Source organism: Salmo trutta, chromosome 17 (genome assembly GCF_901001165.1).
Source record: "Salmo trutta chromosome 17, fSalTru1.1, whole genome shotgun sequence".
NCBI lineage: Eukaryota > Metazoa > Chordata > Actinopteri > Salmoniformes > Salmonidae > Salmo > Salmo trutta.
The window spans coordinates 22,743,780-22,763,396 of record NC_042973.1 but is presented as its reverse complement, the minus strand read 5'-3'; the positions used below and the strand labels follow the sequence as shown (position 1 = coordinate 22,763,396).

At 45.5% G+C, this 19,617-nt stretch overlaps 1 protein-coding gene across 3 annotated transcripts in view; it reads right to left on the bottom strand.

The window, feature by feature from the left end:
- The window catches only part of LOC115151876 (NEDD4-like E3 ubiquitin-protein ligase WWP2), a 43,847-nt gene that overhangs the window by 6,635 nt on the left and 17,595 nt on the right, over nt 1–19,617 (bottom strand). The window contains exons 6-16 of one of the 3 annotated variants that reach the window (XM_029696191.1): nt 18,333–18,423; nt 16,667–16,812; nt 16,309–16,546; nt 16,106–16,195; nt 13,426–13,600; nt 6,371–6,428; nt 3,135–3,216; nt 2,078–2,206; nt 763–841; nt 545–616; nt 271–359 (exon numbers count right to left, since the gene is read on the bottom strand). In XM_029696191.1, coding sequence (XP_029552051.1) covers nt 271–359; nt 545–616; nt 763–841; nt 2,078–2,206; nt 3,135–3,216; nt 6,371–6,428; nt 13,426–13,600; nt 16,106–16,195; nt 16,309–16,546; nt 16,667–16,812; nt 18,333–18,423 — 1,249 coding nt within the window. The remainder of the gene's footprint in view (nt 1–270; nt 360–544; nt 617–762; nt 842–2,077; nt 2,207–3,134; nt 3,217–6,370; nt 6,429–13,425; nt 13,601–16,105; nt 16,196–16,308; nt 16,547–16,666; nt 16,813–18,332; nt 18,424–19,617) is intronic. The other 2 variants (XM_029696192.1, XM_029696193.1) reach the window with 2 other exon arrangements.

Here is a 19,617-nt window from a genome sequence, read left to right as displayed (position 1 = left end):
GACCACGCGGAGGAGCAGGAGGAACAAAGCCCGGGATCCCACCGCTGACACCAACCAGTGGTGGACACACTGTCACAAGTCCACAAACACCAAAACACATACAGACAACAGATGACAGTGCAAGAGACAGGGAGTTGATAAATGATGATGAATAATTAAGTGAGGAACACAAGGTAGACAAAGAATACTTATAGCTGAGGTAGGAGAAAGAAAGACAGCTGTTGTAAGAGGCAGAAGGCCAGGCATGCAGGCAGTGGACGGCCATCTTACCTAGCAATGCCTCCATAATCAAGACCTTCCTCTCCCCTCATGATGATGTAGAGTCTTCTACGCAAGTCATATGGTTTCACATTCATGATCTGAGGAAAGAGGACAAAACACAAGCACATACATCACAACAAAGAAACTGCCAGCCTATGATCCTACATTAGTTGTAGTGGTACTAATGAATAGATAAACAATAGCAACCCTCATGCATGTTTAATTACATAACATTTAGAATAGAATATCCTCAGCAGGGAAACCGACTCCATGTCATCCTTACCTGCTGAAATGAGTCCTCAAATAGAGTCTGTCTGGACACTGAGATTTTCACATGGCTGGGTAAGGCATTGGACTGGAGAGGCAGAAAGAAGTGTAAAAATCAATTTCCTCAATGCTAGACATTAGGCAAAGAGATCTCGAGTCGGCACAGTAGAAAAGAACTTGAGATAAGACCCTGTTCTCATAACAGAGGTCTGAGAAACGACAGTCAACACTTACATGGCACAGAAAGCGGAACTGGTGGTACTTCCATCTGAAGCTGCGATCATAGGCCCCGGGAGAACTACCCGTTCTCGACCTACAGAGAAATAAAAGGAGCGTCTTTTTTGCTGTTCCAGCAAGAAATAAAGCCAGGCTTCAAATTTGTGCATGTCAGGGGAGGGATATTGTAGCTGTACTGGGCAAAGACAGGGCTGTCATGGCTGTCCCGTGCACAAATGCTTTAGAGACTGGAAAATAGGCCCAGCTGTGGAGCTGCACAGTGAGGACTTTGGGCAGTATTCTAAGGAGGTGGTCAGATCTGATGTGCAACAGGAGTGAAAGAACTGGGTTAAGCCCAGAGATGGAGGTATGCCTAGGTGTGCAGCTGTGTTAGTACAAGCACTACAGACATACTGGATAAGTGCCTCGTCAGCAGAGGAGAAACTGAGGGCGAGAGACAGAGCAAGGAAGGGGAAATATGGAGGTCGAACGAAAGAGAGAGAGTGAGGCCTCTAATACTCGCTGATTCGCTTTGTGGAACGCTGCCAGGCCCAACTTGGTTTTGGTTAGGAAGTTTCAGACCACAGAGGCAACCCTTTGGCTACAGATATGGACTGCAGCAGTATCAAATGTAAAACATTTTAGACAGTTTAAGAACCCTCTATGGCCTCTCATCTAAAAATATAACACCAAGACCTTCATATGTTTCAACATCAGCATGAACACTTGCTCTCTCTCAATCACACACATCCATACGTACACACAGACAGAGTCAGATAGCAGAGCTGGCTGCTTTGGATTTCATTTGTTGCCCACATGTGTTCATTTTCCTGACTGTCTTTTTTTGGAAGATTTCAAAATTAGGGCCATGCATCAAGGCAAAACACATGTGTTTATATTAGTGTGTGCTTGCTTGCATGTGTATGTGTGTACGTATATATAAATAATCCCGTTTCTCGTATTTTACATTTACATTTTAGTCATTTAGCAGATGCTCTTATCCAGAGCGACTTACAGTAGTGAATGCATACATTTCATACATTTTTTTTTGTACTGGCCCCCCGTGGGAATCGAACCCACAACCCTGGCGTTGCACACACCATGCTCTACCAACTGAGCCACAGGGAATCCATATCTAGCCTAGCTATCTATGCCCTAAAGATAGTCAACCTAAGCGAATTTAGGTTCAAAGAAACATTAAAAAAAGATGATGACAAAAGTAAGCTAAGAGTACCCTACATACATCATCCCTGACAGAAATCAGTCGACAGTGCTTTTATCAGGAACTTTTATAAGGAAATGTAACTGCCCTTATCTGCAGATTAATATTTACCCTGACTCAAACCCGGGACGAGGGTCTTTAAAGCTGGTGGTGCGAGAGTTGTGATCCACAAAATATCGGACTCCCTCTGCGGTGTACTTCATTTCCCAGCCAGGGGGCAGGGGGGGCTCCTGGATCATCCTGTAAGAGGGAGAGGGCAGTGAGCAGAGCCTAAACGGGAGGCTCCCCAAACTAGGCACACCTGTCCCCCCCGGCCCCAGCTCTAGCTCTGGCCCCGGCTCTGGCCCCGGCTCTGGCCCAGGCTGTGGCCCCGGCTCTGGCCCTTTCCCCGTCCCACTAGAAGCTCTCCCTGCCCACGACTCAGAACCTCGGAGCTCAGTGGTGATGATAATAAGATCACACGGATGTTAAACAACATGAAAATATAAATACGAGGGAAAATATAACTCAAGTTCACTGAGGGGGTGAATGAGGGAGTGAATTAACTAAATCATGAATGAATAAAATGTTATGACATTGTAAAATGATCTAAAAATCCCTAATAAAATTAAGATAAAGCGACCATTCACCATTACTGTAGTTTTGTTGTTCAATTTGCTGCGAGGGGACAGCAATGCCATCCACACTAGTTCAGGAGTAGAGATGCCCTAGGCCTCTCTTTCTACCAATTAGCTTACAATACTAATCTAAACCCCTCCCACACAGCTTAGAGGACAGCCCTAGTGAGGTGACATGGCCTACTATGGGGTTGATACAGGACACTGTCCTATTCACCAATTATTGCAAAATATGAAGGATCTGCAAATTACGTCTATGATTATGATAACATGGTTGTGCTGCATAGTGTTGGGCCCTGGAGCAAGCAGTCCCTATCTTACACTAGTTCATGTAATATCAGTGAAAATATGGTCGCAATGTATGGTGACATTTCTCTGAGACACCTGTGTGTACAAACATGGACACACACACACACACACACACACACACACACACACACACACACACACACACACACACACACACACACACACACACAGAGATACAGAACAAACACACACTCAAGCATGATCACTCACACTTTCACAGTGGAGCAGACCGATTGGCTTACCCTTGGGTTCTTGGGTCCTCCCACTGTGTGGTCCGTGTGTTGTGGTTGACAAAATACACCCTCCCATTGTCCTGCCGTTTCTCTACAGGGACCAACAGAAGTGGCTACAGTTAAAAACAGGATGGATCAACAGTGTATTCTTTTGTTACCTGACAGAGAGGCTGTACTGTGTGGGGACTTGGGACGTGTGAATAGTGAGTGAGAATCAGAGAGAAGAGGAGGAAAGAGAAAAAAAAGGTGGCTGAATTTCGCAAAGCTGATTGCAAACTGACGCGTCTGAGTGGCATTTCTCTCAAGCTTGTTCCAAAATACCTTTCTACAATCCACCTCAGACTTTCTGACTTGGCTCCGGTGGAGACAGTGTTGGAGAAAGACGGGCCATGGGGCTCAGAGAGAATGTTGCAGAGGTGTAAAGGGCAAGCTCTAAACTGTGAGGGAAAGTAGAAGTATTATTTCACTGAAAAAAATATTTCACTCGGCAAGTCGGTTAAGAACAAATTCTTATTTACAATGACGGCCTACCAAAAAGCAAAAGGCCTCCTGCGGGGACGGGGGCTGGGATTAAAAATAAATTAAATAAAAAGTATAGGACAAAACAGGGGAGGAGAATTTGCCGACTAATTTATATTTCTAGCAGTTGAGGAGCACTACAATGACAACATGGAAGATAATAACATGGTAACCATGTCAACTTCCTCCACCAAGAATGTGTCTAGAGTGTGTTGTGTGAGGTAATATGTTAAAGTTTGTACATCTCTGTGTTGCTTAAGTTTCCTGACCGTAGTTGGTGCCCCTTCCACCCTTCTCTCTACACCGCCTCCCCTCTCTCGGTCCCTCCACATCATCCCTCTCTCGCTCTCTCTACCCCCACCACCCTCACCCCTCCCTCTCCTCTCGCTCTCCACCCCCTTCAACTCTCCATCCCATCACCCTCATCCAACCCACCCTCTCTCCACTCCACTCCCCTCACCCCACCCACCCACCCACCCACCCTCTCGCTCTCTCTCCACCCCCCCTCCCCTCTCTCTCTCCCCTCCCCTCTCTCTCCCCACTCCCCTTCTCTCTCTCCACTCCCCACTCCTCTCTCCCCACTCGCCTCGCTCTCCACCCCCATTCCCCTCGCTCTCTCTACTCCCCTCGCTCTCCACCCCCACTCCCCTCTCTTCACTCCCCCCTCTCTCCCTCTTCACTCGCCTCGCTCCCTCTACTCCCCTCGCTCTCCACCTCCACTCCCCTCTCTCTTCACTCCCCTCGCTCTCCACCCCCACTCGCCTCGCTCCCACTATCCTCTCTCCTCACTCCCCTCTCTCTCTCCACTCGCTCTCCACCCCCACTCGCCTCGCTCCCACTATCCTCTCTCCTCACTCCCCTCTCTCTCTCCACTCGCCCTCCACCCCCACTCGCCTCGCTCTCCACCCTTACTCGCCTCGCCCCACTTCCACTACCCTCTCTCCACCCCAACTCGTCCCACTCCCACTCTCCACCCCCACTCGCCTCTCTCTTCACTCCCCTCGCCTCGCTCCCACTATCCTCTCTCTCCCCACTCCCCTCTCTCTCTCCACTCCACCCCCACTCGCCTCGCTCTCCACCCCCACTCGCCTCGCTCTCGAACCCCCTACTCGCTCTCTCCCCACTCCCCTCTCTCTCTCTCCACTCGCCCTCCACCCCCACTCGCCTCGCCCCACTCCCACTACCCTCTCTCCACCCCAACTCGCCCCACTCCCACTCTCCACCCCCACTCGCCTCGCCCCACTCCCACTACCCTCTCTCCACCCCCACTCGCCCCACTCCCACTACCCTCTCTCCACCCCCACTCGCCTCGCTCCACTCCCACTACCCTCTCTCCACCCCCACTCGCCTCGCTCCACTCCCACTACCCTCTCTCCACCCCCAATCCTCTCTCTCTGACATCTTGATCTCATTAGCAGACGTGTGTGGAGCACGCAGGAACAGTAGCCCTCATGTTGCAACTCTTTCTAGCCTGTTCATTTCCTCCCCTCTCCACTTTCCCTCCTGTATTCATCCCCTCCTTTATTTTACTGTTCCCGCGCTCGGTCAAGTCATTCTCTACTTTTTCTTTCTCCTGTTAAGAGTTTCTTTCAATCAACCCCCTTTTCTACGCCCCTCAGATGACATACAGAAATACATTACAGGAAATCCATAAAACTAAGTCCAAGGTATAATTGAGGCTTTTGCCTGCGATGCCACAACATGTTGAAAACGAATCATGGTAAGAAAATAAGAGTGAGTGTGTATGTAAGTGATAAGTATATTAAAATGGGAGGTAGAGAGAAAAATGCCAATGACCATTACTTTTGAGTGTTTTGTGTATACACTGTATAATTTTTGCGTGGGAATATATTGGTAAAATATGTGCTTTTGAGAATATGAATGAATGAATGTATGAGAGTAGAGAGCTATAGGAATATATAAGTAGAGAATATTACAACCAATTCCTTGAGATTTCACTTGAATCAACAACTAATCAATAATAGCAGGGAAAAAACTGAAATCTCCCACATTTCAAACAAATCATATGTTGTTGACCAATAACTAACTGTAAGGAGAGTTATGCTGAATGGACGAATAAAGGGATCTTCAGCATGAGCTTCTTTGATTAAGGACAAGGCTATATATCACAGTGTATACAAGAGTGAACAATACATCTGGGCCCATAGCGCCGTGTATCTGTAGGTGTGTGTGTGTGTGAAAGACAAACAAACCAACTCTTCCCCTTCAACACAAAAACAAAGTCCTGTGCCCTTGAAAGGCATACAGGCATCAGAACCCACTCTCATAACAAGTAGTGCAGGTGTTGATGCAGCCAATGCCTCTCCAGCACCATTGGACCCAGTAGTATTTCCCCTCACTCATCTCACTGGTCTCAGGTCCTGGGACCACTGATGGCTAGAGCCGGGACGATACCAGTATTGAGATACTCGTTAGTATTGTGGTGAGGAAATAAAACCAGAAGCGGATTTCACTTCTTCAGGAAAACAGCCCTGATGTTGGAAACAAACATTATGTTCTCATCCAGAGTCACATTTATTTATTTCCCAAGCTATAGCACACTATATTTTACAGCATGTTTAACCAAAGAGTTTGGTCTGCTTTGTGTTGAAATTTTTGCCATGGAAAAAACATTGCAATACTGGTATCGTCACAGCCTTACCGAGGGCCACTGACTACAGGGCCTAGTATGAGTATGGTGAGAGGTGTAGATGAAGTGTACTTACCCCATCCTGAAGGGAGCGCACCGAGAGGGTCATTTTCCACAGCAGGAGCACCAGACGACTGATGGATAAAGAGAGAGAATACGTTTCCAGTTAGGAATCTTTCCTCTCCTTCTTCCACCTTTAGGTCTTCTTCTCTCACTCTCTTCACTGCAGCGGCTCTGTGTGAAATTCTTCTGTCCGTACACAAAGCTCTCAACCGAGTTCTCACACTGGTGTGAGGTAGAAAAAAACTCAGAAAACCAAACATACAGGAAAAAAAATAATAAATGCAGCAAATGCCTCAAAACGCCACAGAAACCACACAGTTTAACACCTCAAGTCTAGCAGAGCAGGAGCGAACAGAGTGGAGAGCGGGGTCTCACAGGGAAGTCCAGTCTTTTTTGAGGGGTGCTAAGGCGTACCCCAGAAGGCTGAGGTGACCTCTCTCATGCAGCTGGAACAGTAGACTGACAGAGAGGCTCAGACGCAGCTCGTATGCCTTCCAAAAACTACACGCTCAGGAGGAGAGAAAAAACAAACTGTTCCAATGAGCTCACTGGCTGGCCTTAAGATCCACCCCGTCTTCCACCCCCCCTGCACCCCTCCCTACCCCACCCATCTGCAGAGGTCCTCCTCTTCTAGATATGCTGTGAAAGTAAGCATGGAGGCGTGATGTCTGAGCGAACTGAGGGAACATTCATCCTTGTTCCAGACTGCCCACCCCCTTCTGACAAAAGCACCTTTATTCACCATGCACTGGAACCAGTGTGGTTTACTCAGCCTGTGCATACAGAGAGAAAGAGAGAGTGTGTGCCACTGTACGGAAAATGTGTATATAGCAAATACTGATTGAATGTGTAAGAGATTGTGTTTGAATCTGTGTGTGTGTGTGTGTGTGTGCGCGCGCGCGCATTTGCCACCGAGTGGAAAGATGTTTGTGAGGAGTTAGTGCACAGACTGTTGGTTCCATGACTGAGTATGAAAGCTGTACCTTTGGATGAAAATCTAATTCATGCATTCATTCTCCTCACCTCAGGTCTGCAAAACTGCCCTCCAAGCAGTCCATGTGTCACTGAAGGTAACGCCACACAACTTCACTCAGCATTTCCCCAGAATAATCATACTGTGCCCATTTATGAGAATTCATCATGGAAACTTTGAGAAGAACGGAAGGAATAAGATAGTAAAGAGTGCAAAGAGGAGGACGATGCATGTGTGGTTAAAGGGGAATGTGTGTGTGTCACTCGATCTACAGCCAATCCATGTATGAGACCCACCCTTCTGTGTTTCTGTGACTAAAAAAGGTTAAAAAAAGAAGGAAATAAAGACATGACATCATCTGCTATGCCCTGACCATTCAGTTCCTCGCCAGTTCCAAGAGGATGTGAAAGAGAGCTAGAGAGAGAAAGAAGGAGGAAAAGACAGGGAAAACAAGAGTGAAAAAATAAAAGCAGCGGCGGGGGTGGTAAAAAGCGGCATAGTAAAGAGAAAGATGTACTAAGATACTAAATATGGTGATTGAGTGGTAAGTGGGTGATGTGAGTTGAGATATTATTCTTGATAAAAGTATTTAAATTGCAACAGACTCCTATCTCGCTTCAGAATGCTGAGAATTACAACAAAAAGGCCAGTTAGTCTCTAAACACTGGAAACCTTGCCAGAACCATATGAATGACCGGCACTATGAGTGGGAAAAGTCACATAGACCTACATTGCACACTAATTTAATTTAGTTCCTCTAATGTTAGCGCTGGAAAAAAAGTCTTAAAAGAAGTTCACCCAAAGGGGCAAAACAATGGTAGTGGTGGTAGTAGGACCCCTGATAAAATGCTCAACAGTGACTAAAATACTCAAATTAGCTTAAACCAGGTTGTATAACAATTTAATATCTTAGAAAGGTGTATAGAAGGTCCAATGCAACCGTGTTAATCTCAATATCAAATCCTTTCTGGGTAATAATAACAATTAAGTACCTTAATGTGATAGCTTTCAATTAAAATGGTCAAAAAGAAACCAAAATAGCTTCTTAGCAAAGGGCAATTTCTCAGGCAATAACTTTGCTAGGACTGTCTGCGAGTGTTCTGAGTGGGGAGGGGAAAACTGAACATTAGCTGTTATTGGCAGAGAGGTTTGGAACTCTCTTTCTTATTGGTCTATTAACTATACTGAACAGAAAAATAAACGCAACATGTAAAGTGTTGGTCCCATGTTTCATGACCTGAAATAAACGATCCCAGAAAAGTTCCATACGCACAAAAAGTGATATTTCCCTTAAATAGTGAGCACAAATTTGTTTACATCACTGTTAGGGGGCATTTCTCCTTTGCCAAGATAATCCATCCACCTGACCGGTGTGGCATATCAAGAAGCTGATTAAACAGGTGCATCATGTGCTAGGGACAATAAAAGGCCACTAAAATGTGCAGTTTTGTCACACAACACAACTCTACTCAGGCTGTTGGTCACCTCCCTGACCTAAGCCCTTCTCCTCCGATGCTCAGTTTGGCCGGGCAGCCAGCTCTAGGAAGTCTTGGTTGTTGAAACTTCTTCCATTTAATAATGATGGAGGCCACTGTGTTCTTGGGGACCTTCAATGCTGCAGGCATTTTTTGGAAACAGGATGCAAGATGGAAACAGGATGCACCTGAGCTCAATTTCGATACTTACGTAAATTAAGTATTTCTGTTTTTTTATTATTTGCTAAAAATGTCTAAAAACCTGTTTTTGCTTTGTCATTATGGGGTATTGTGTGTAGATTGATTGTTTCAGTTAATCCATTTTAGAATAAGGCTGTAACATAGCGAAATGTGAAAAAAGTCAAGGGGTCTGAATACTTTTCAAAGGCACTGTATATCCATTATTTAGCTGGAATGGAATCTTTGTATACCGTATATTTGACTGTGTTACGTGGGTGTCTCACCTAGCTATTTTAAGATGAATGTACTAAGTGTAAGTCGCTCTGGATAAAAGCATCAGCTAAATGTCAAATGTAAATGTTTTACACACAGATCTTACATTACTGTATTATTATTATTATTATTTTTTAACAATATTGATGTCACAAATGTATTATTTGTACAGTTATTTATAAAAATGTTTACTGTAATTTCCGGACTATTAAGCGCACCTGAATCCAGAACGCCGCAGCCCGTCTGGTGTTCAACTTTCCCAAGTCCTCTCACGTCACCCCGCTCCTCCGCACACTCCACTGGCTTCCAGTTGAAGCTCGCATCTGCTACAAGACCATGGTGCTTGCCTACGGAGCTGTGAGGGGAACGGCACCTCCGTACCTTCAGGCTCTGATCAGTCCCTACACCCAAAGAAGGGCACTGCGTTCATCCACCTCTGGCCTGCTCGCCTCCCTACCTCTGCCGAAGCACAGTTCCCGCTCAGCCCAGTCAAAACTGTTCGCTGCTCTGGCACCCCAATGGTGGAACAAGCTCCCTCACGACGCCAGGACAGCGGAGTCAATCACCACCTTCCGGAGACACCTGAAACCCCACCTCTTTAAGGAATACCTGGGATAGGATGAATTAATACTTCTAACCCCCCCACCCCCAAAAATATATAGATGTACTATTGTAAAGTGGTTGTTCCACTGGATATCATAAGGTGAATGCACCAATTTGTAAGTCGCTCTGGATAAGAGCGTCTGCTAAATGACATAAATGTAAATATAAGCCACACCAACTGAATTTAAAAAATATATATTCTTTTGAACATAAATAAGCCGCACATGTCTATAAGCCGCAGGTGCCTACCGGTACATTGAAACAAATGAACTTTACACAGGCTTTAACGAAACACGGCTTGTAACAAAAATAAATAGGCTTTAACGAAACACGGCTTGTAATAAAACATTTTCAGTAAGCTTTAGTTGTCTTTTTGCACTGAGCCAATTCCTCACGCTGCTGTTTCCAACGTCTTATCATCGACTCATTAAGACCAAGCTCCCGTGCAGCAGCTCTATTTCCTTTTCCAACAGCCAGATCAATCGCCTTCAACTTGAAAGCTGCATCATATGCATTTCTCTGTGTCTTTGCCATGATGAGGGTGACAAAATGACTACCGTAATCAGAATGATGGGAAGTTTGAGAGCGCTCGATTTAATCTAAACAGTAAACAAAAAAGTTGTTTGACCTTAACCCGTTCGGCAATTTCATTGGTCTAATGAAAGCTTCATGCCGCCAAAAAAACTGAGCACGTCACAGAATGTGTTTTTTTGGAGAAAAAAAAATTGAAAGCGGGAAAAATCCATATATTAGCCACGTCATTGTTTAAAGCCGCGAGGTTCAAAGCCAGGGAAAAAAGTTGCGACTTATAGTCCGGAATTTACGGTAGTTATTTGTTACATTTGACTGTGTAAAACCTAGCAGTACTACTTAACTCTCTGAGAGTGAGCCAGATATATAGCGTTTTGCAAAATAACATGATTATTTGTCTCTATAAAATGATAGATTTCAAACAAATACATGTCTGACATGGAAAAACCCCATGCCATGATTAGAAAGTGAAAAAACACCAAATCTCTTTCATAAGTCCTTTAAACAATAAATGCTCATTTACCAACATTTCTCCAAAAGGATATATAGTGTTTTGGAAAGAAACTTCATATATCAGCAGCATACCACCCTGCATCCCACTGCTAGCTTGCTTTAGAAGCTAAGCAGGGTCGGTCCTGGTCGGTCCCTGGATGGGAGACCAGATTATGCTGGAAGTGTTGGAGGACCAGTAGAGTTCACTTTTCCCTGTGGTCTAAGGAGATCCCAATGCCCCAGTGAAGGGGACATTGCCCTGCATAGGGTGCAGACCTTCAGATGGGATGTTAAACGGGTGTCCTGACTCTCTGTAGTAATTAAATATCCCATAGAACATATTGTAGGCCTCCTGAGTGGCACAGTGGTTTAAGGCAATGCTAACTGTGCCATAGAGATTCTGGTTCCAATCCAGTGGTCTAAGGCAGTGCTAACTGTGCCACTAGAAATTCTGGTTCCAATCCAGTGGTCTAAGCCAGTGCTAACTGTGCCACTAGAGATTCTGGGTTCGAGTCCAGTGGTCTAAGCCAGTGCTAACTGTGCCACTAGAGATTCTGGGTTCGAGTCCAGTGGTCTAAGCCAGTGCTAACTGTTCTACTAGAGATTCTGGGTTCGAGTCCAATGGTCTAAGCCAGTGCTAACTGTGCCACTAGAGATTCTGGTTCCAATCCAGTGGTCTAAGCCAGTGCTAACTGTGCCACTAGAGATTCTGGGTTCGAGTCCAGTGGTCTAAGGCAGTGCTAAGAGATTCTGGGTTCGAGTCCAGGCTCTGTCGCAGCCGGCCGCGACCGGAAGACCCATGGGGCGGCGCACAATTGGCCCAGCGTCGTCCGGGTTAGGGGAGGGTTTGGCCGGCAGGGATGTCCTTGTCCCATCTCGCACCAGTGACTCCTGTGGCGGGCCAGGCGTAGTGTACGCTGACACGGTCGCCAGGTGTACGGTGTTTCCTCCCACACAATGGTGCGGCTGGCTATCAGGTTAAGTGGGCATTGTGTCAAGATGTAGTGCAGCTTGTTTGGGTTGTGTTTCGGAAGACGCACGGCTCTTGACCTTCGATGAGACAAGACTGTAACAAGCAATTGGATAACACTAAATTGGGGAGAAAAAGGGGTTTAAAAAAATAAATATGAACTTATTGTAAGAGTAGGGATGTTAACCCTGGTGATATGGCTTCATGCCCAACCTGATCCCATTCTACCATGGCCACCCAATCACTCCTATTTGGCATATATCACTCTCCACCTGATAGCTAGTGAGTGTTCTGGCACAAAAATGATCGCCATGCATCGCCGTGATGGATGAGGTGAGTTTCCCCCCTACTCTGTAAAGCGCTTTGAATACCTCAGTTAGTAGAAAAGCACTATATAAATACAATCAATTATTACATATAAAACAGGAAAAATCACATGTTGACAGCCTTGGGCCTTTAAGTAGATAGTTGAGTATTGAGACAATGGACCAGTTCCAGTGGTGCTGGTGCATGAGCCCCTCTTTCAGTGAGAATGGACAGAGCGAATAAGAAGCAGGAGGTAGAAAATGGGGAATTTGGGAGGCAGAAACAGCAGTTAATGACTGACTGCTCTTTCAGGAGTTCCTAACGAGCTGCAATTACTGGCCAAATGTGCACAGGCCCACTCACACAAAAGCCCAGCCTGTATTTGTGTTATATACTTAATCTATGCCTTGGTGTGTATTGTGTGCTGTGTCACATAGTCGTTCATATGTGTGTGTGTGTAAGTGATGAGCGAGCAAGCATGTGTGTTCACACAGCTGTAATGTTGGGAGTCAAGTGTGATATTTCTGCCTTAGCACGTGACAATGAGTAGGGTCAGGGGCCAGTCTACTTTAAATCGACCATGACATTATAATCGGCTCAGCTCACAAACGCACCAGCACATATACGTAACATTCTCGAACCTGGTAACATTTGATACAAAGTAACAGAATGCAAGTGAATGATCTCTCTCAAATAACGAGCAAAGCTAAAAGTATAGAAATGGCCAGGTGCCCTAAAATGGGGACTAAACTTGCTCTTATCTGGCCATGGGGGGGGGGGGGGGGGGAAGAGTGCGGTCAGAGTCCCAAGCAGCCAGCTGACCCCCCCCCCCAACTCATTTTTGCACAGACCGGCCTAAAAATAAGCAAGCTAACAGCAAAGCGGGCATTCCAAAACAGAACCCGCCTATGAGCAGCAGCAGACCTGCCAGCTAGTTCTCAGGGACTCATGGTCACTCATAATCAATAAGGTGGATGTTATTTTGAAAAGAGGCTCAGAATTAGCTTGTCGAGCAGACTGGGTGGGTGGGAGCAGGGAGGTTTTAATAGAAACCGATGAGAGTTGCAGCTCATTTCAGTAATTTGCTGTACCATGGAACGCCCATTTCAGATTCAGAATGCTTTATTATTTTTACCTCAACGAATGCCCTTCTGTACCCTTGCGTTTTACCCAGAATTCTATGCTGAGGGGAAGCTTTTAGAGGGCCACACCTAAAGGGGCTAAATAAGTAGTACAGACAGTACAGTAGTTCTATGTTGAGTTACCTGGTAGAGGAACCTCTGGCTGAACTGGTGCATGGCCCCTTGGAGCTGGTTGCGCTGGGACTGCCACTGCTCATAGTTCCGGACTGATTCTTCTGTGGGCCGCTGCCACGTGGTGGTTCTGGTGTTGTGGTCCACATAGTAGAACCTGCCTCGCTGGTCCACACGCTTCTCCCAACTGTACAGGGACAGAGAGAGAGGAGTGAGGCTCATTCAAATGTACAAACGGACGTACACAGACAGACATATATAATTATGGACATAGACAAGCTAGGATATGCAAACACAAGATTAAGATATGCATTATCCCACAGACACACACGTAAACCAACACATGAGCACATTCCCAGTTCAGTACAGTAGTGTTTTATTATGTGTGCAGGCTGCTGCTGCTGCTATTCTCATATCTCTGACTATGTGTGGCTCAGTTGGTAGAGCATGGTGTTCGCACCGCCAGGGTTGTGGGTTCGATTCCCACGGGGGACCAGAACGGAGAAAAAAAAATAAGAATAATAATAGAAATGTATGCAGTCACTACTGTAAGTTGCTCTGGATAAGAGCGTTTGCTAAATGACTAAAAATGTCAAATGTAAACCAGAACAGCATTTGGAAGACAAAACAGCAAATACTTCCGTATGCTAACACACACACACACACACACACAGCTTAGAAATTCCTCAAAAAGGGGCTTTGAGAGATGCAACGTAACATCCCTCCCTGTTCCCTGTGTTGCTGTTCCCCTGAGAGACCCCACAGAACAGTGGCTCCTATATCCTACAGAGCAGTACAGTGGCTCCTATATCCTACAGAGCAGAACAGTGGCTCCTATATCCTACAGAGCAGTACAGTGGCTCCTATATCCTACAGAGCAGTACAGTGGCTCCTATATCCTACAGAGCAGTACAGTGGCTCCTATATCCTACAGAGCAGTACAGTGGCTCCTATATCCTACAGAGCAGTACAGTGGCTCCTATATCCTACAGAGCAGTACAGTGGCTCCTATATCCTACAGAGCAGTACAGTGGCTCCTATATCCTACAGAGCAGTACAGTGGCTCCTATATCCTACAGAGCAGAACAGTGGCTCCTATATCCTACAGAGCAATACAGTGGCTCCTATATCCTACAGAGCAGAACAGTGGCTCCTATATCCTACAGAGCAGTACAGTGGCTCCTATATCCTACAGAGCAGAACAGTGGCTCCTATATCCTACAGAGCAGTACAGTGGCTCCTATATCCTACAGAGCAGTACAGTGGCTCCTATATCCTACAGAGCAGTACAGTGGCTCCTATATCCTACAGAGCAGTACAGTGGCTCCTATATCCTACAGAGCAGTACAGTGGCTCCTATATCCTACAGAGCAGTACAGTGGCTCCTATATCCTACAGAGCAATACAGTGGCTCCTATATCCTACAGAGCAATACAGTGGCTCCTATATCCTACAGAGCAGTACTGTGGCTCCTATATCCTACAGAGCAGTACTGTGGCTCCCATATCCTACAGAGCAGTACTGTGGCTCCCATATCCTACAGAGCAGTACTGTGGCTCCCATATCCTACAGAGCAGTACTGTGGCTCCCATATCCTACAGAGCAGTACTGTGGCTCCCATACTGTCTGGAACATACGCTGCTAGAAAAAGAGCTCAGCCCACACCACGCCTTTCATCTGAGCTGCACTACGGTTGGTGGTTGGGTGGGAGGCAGAGCCATGCTAACTCAGACCAGGTACCAGTACTAAGCACCAAACCCGGCTGCTGTAGTCAGAACCAGCCTCCGAGAGGCGAGATGCTAATTGAGCCTCATATGGGTCCAGAATAGCGCTGCATACATGTGTTCTTTCTAAGAAAGGACTTTTGTTCTCCAGACCGTTCCCTCCTGTGGAAAAAGTGAGATGGGGCAGGAGTGAGCTTTACCTCAAACAGGCTACTCTCACAGCGCAAATGAAAATCAATAAATATTCACTGAAATAAAATGGCAATAAAAGGCTCTGGTACCACCACAAAAGAAAGCTGGGATCCGCAGCACACAATGAGAAACACCACTGGAAATCAACAGAGACTCTAACAATCAGTGCTGGTGATTCACAGCCTGTTAAAGAGATGAGAGACCAAATGGCTAAACACATAAAACACACACTAACAGACCTGACACACTACTACTGTCAGAAAAGGACTCCTCTAAATGGACAGGATAGTCTAAGTTGGGGTGGGGAGTGGCGCTAACCAATAATTCAGTAATTTATCATATTTAATGGAGTCAGCTTCTTCCAGCCAGAGAAAATAAGACTAGTCTCAGTTCATTTGACTGTCCAGAGTCAGACCCCCAGGAACGTTACTGTGCAGTGAATGAGTCTGCCACTCCCTGACTGTGGGCCCACTTCACACCCCAACACCACCCTGCTAGGATCCTCCAGCTCTGTATGTTTATATAGGCAGCAGTCTGAGCTAAGGAGAAACATGCAGGGAATGTTCACGAGTGGGCAAGATCTCCCCTTCACAGAGAGAGATATTGGCAATTGGCAATGTTAAGATGTTCCCATGCCAATAAAGCCCTTGAATTGAATTATATATTCCCATCATGCACCGGGCTGGCTAACTGTCAGCACTCTCCTCTGATGGTAGGAAGTGTGAGAAAAGAGAGGAAGAGGAGGAGCAGAGGTCAAAGTGTGTAGGCTGACTGACCCAGGTGGAAGTGGTCTTTCCCAGGTGGTAGTCTTTGTGTTGTGGTCCACATAGTACACCCTGCCATGGGGCAGAACTCGTTGCTCCCAGCTGAGAAGCAGAGAGAAGCAGAGAGAGAGAGATAGGCATATTAGGTCAGTCTAGTTACATGTGAGGAGATTGACCGTAATGCCAGTCAGACACGCACAAGCACAAACTCTTACCCAGTGGGTAGTAACTCTGGAACAGGCTCTGTAGCAGTGGTTGGGTTGACGGGGTCTGGGTTAGCTCCAGCAGGGGGTGCCTCTGTAGGAGGAGGGAGGATTGTGCCGTCTAGTCCAGGAGAGGGGCTGCTGCTGCTGGGGGCTGGGGACCGGGCCGGCGGGGAGGATGGTGGGGGTGTATGACGAGCCAGGCTGCTACGGCCATTCTCCAGCCCGTTGGCAGTCAGCTCAACTTTACCTGTGGGGTAGGGCAGGTAAAGGAGTTGATTGATCCACACTGGGAAAAATGTATCAATTCTAGTGTCATGTGAATGGAGAGTGACAGAAAAATCGTTTCATATCTCCAAGGTTATAGTACCTGCACTCCCAGGGCCGCTGTGGGAGTTCTTGGCCGAGTAGTTGCGACCAGAAGCCCCAGGACTCTGCTCCTCACTCAGCTCTCCATTAGCCAGAGCGACCCCCAGGGAACCCCCTTGCGAATCCTCTGCAGAGTGTCTGTGAGTCCTGACCAGAACACGTACACAGACACAGGGGAGGGGTCAGGATCAATACTATATTATTTACTGTATGTTTGTTTTACTCCATGTGTAACTCTGTGTTGTTGTATGTGTCAAACTGCTTGCTTTATCTTGGCCAGGTCGCAATTGTAAATGCGAACTTGTTCCCAACTTGCCTACCTGGTTAAATAAAGGTGAAATATATATATATATATATATTTTTTTAATCAATCACACCACATAAAATTCCCCTTAACCTCTCTTCAACTCCTACAATGGACAGAATGTAGATTTGTGATGTAAAGCTAAGCTACTGACGTAAATGTTAATATAGAATATGTTTGCGGCTGATACTTTGGAGTAGAATAAAGAAAATGTTTGATACTTTGACATGAAAATGTTGAAAAAGCAGCTCAACACATCACACAGAGGCGGCAGGGCATGCATACACACGAACAATGAAGAGTCCGTGTGAGTACTTTCCTTCTGAAAATATACTCATATTTTCCTAAAGCTAAATATAGGTTATTTCCTACAAGTGCTTTTATACAATGAAAACATGTTGGTTTTTACCCCCCAGACATCAGAATGCTGAGTACAACGTTGGATCATTATCAATGGAAACTTGAGTAAGGTTCTGAAAAGTTGTCTATTCACAGTGAGTTTTTCCCCCCACCAACTACCTATACTAAAAGCGGGACAGAAGAACAGTAATTTGGAAAAGGACAGGAGAACATATAAACCTTTTGGCTTTTTCCCCATTGGGAAGGGGGGGGGGTACATGCTTCTCGTCATGGGAGAATACAGAAGCACCAAAAAAAACTTAGCATAGGACTCCGCACTTCTCTCTTTCTGCCTCTCTCTACATCTCCCTTTCTACTCCTCTCTTTAGGGACTGATGGATGGAGCCGTTGAATGGTGTTCCAAACAAAAAGGTCCACAGCAATGCCCTCTAATGTTTTCAGGGAAATACCATACAATACCATATATCTGTGTGTTGAAGTATAGCAGTGTCTCACGCTTGGCATGCTCATTATCTTTAACTTATAATTTTTACATTTACATTTTAGTCATTTAGCAGACGCTCTTATCCAGAGCAACTTACAGTAGTGAATGCATACATTTCATAGATTTTTTTTTCTCCGTACTGGTCCCCCGTGGGAATTGAACCCACAACCCTGGCGTTGCAAACACCATGCTCTACCAACTGAGCCACACGGGACCATTATCATTGGTCTGATTAAAGCATCTCTGTGTTGGATCACTGCATTGACCATTTCCCTCAAAGGAGTATATTTGTGTTTTAAGTAAGACTTCGGAGAGGCCGTGTATGTGCCCAGACGTATGTGTACGAGGGCCTAGAGAAACATACAGTAAATCTCTATACATCCAAACTGTGAAATGAGTGAATCTATTTGTGTGAAATAGTTTGTTCATACAACCTGTATTCTGTAGGGGTATGAATCGAGTATAAATAGCTCAGGTCAGTAAAAATAAGTATTTGTATGTATGTTTGTTCATTCTCACCTGCCGCGGGGGCTGCAGGCTGTATTGGGGGTTTCCTCACTCTGGGTCCTGCGTAGGTTTGATCTGTCCGACTGCAGCATCTCTGTACAAACAGGACAGACAAAGGACCCACCATCAATACACCAAACTTCATTATAACCATTAGTAAGAAAATAATATATACCATCCAATCTCTATAGAGAATAACAAAAATCACAGAACACTTGACGGTTACTGTTTCAAGAGACCAATTTTCACTGCTATAGAATGTAGTCTGTGACTGAATGAGTGTATGTTCATTCCCTCCCCTGACTGAAACCACAGCCCAATAACATGCTTTTCATTATAAAACAGGGACACACAATAGGAGTGGGCCACGAGCTGCAGTAACTAACCCCCAAGAAATCAGTATATGTGACAAAACAAGAAAGTATAGTGTGTAGAGAATCACTGTACCATCTAAAACGCTGTGAAATATATTTTCCATAACCCCTAATATAGTATTTTCAGCTGGTGTACAAAAAAAGAAAGTAAGACGCAAAAAACTAAACTGAAGGACGGGAAGCATAGAAACCGCACACATAGAACAGATCTACCGCTTCTTAGACTTGCTATCGATGCGAATGACAGATCTATAACTAACATTTCTATGTGAATTTGGTCGGGTCGGCCAAAAAGTTACATATCGCAGCTTTAATGTGTTAATAGATAACTCAGATCCTGCCTCATGTAAACAGGAGAAAAACAAGCCTGTGAGCCTGTTTCACGCATATGAAAGGGCCTCTTGTGAGACTCCATTGGACACGTAACATAAACGGTCTAGTTGAGGAGAAACCACTGTCTCATACTGCCCTGAATGCATCATCCAATGACATGGCTAAGTCTAGCGGTTGCCCCCATATACCCCCTGAGAGACATGAGACAGATCTGTTTGTTTGTGTTGCCTTAGCTAAACTTTCCGGAGATGGAGGAACAGTAAGTCGGAAAGTGGTTAAAGGGGGCAACCATCTGCTGGTGAACACTGCTACTTGAAATCCTCCAAAAGTCAATGTTTCAACAAGTTGAGCCAAAGCGGCTTGGATTCCACATGTTCCCCTAAAATCCATCTAACTGAAGAGCCAATCCTACATCAGCAGCTAGCCTCCTCTCCAACTTATCCCTCCAAGAAAGTTTATTTTATTTGCCTTTTGTTATTGGCAATATTTACATATGGTTTAACAACAATTTTACAATTATTCTGAACATACTGTGTGTGTGTGTGTGTGTGTGTATATACATACATACATACATACATACATACATACAT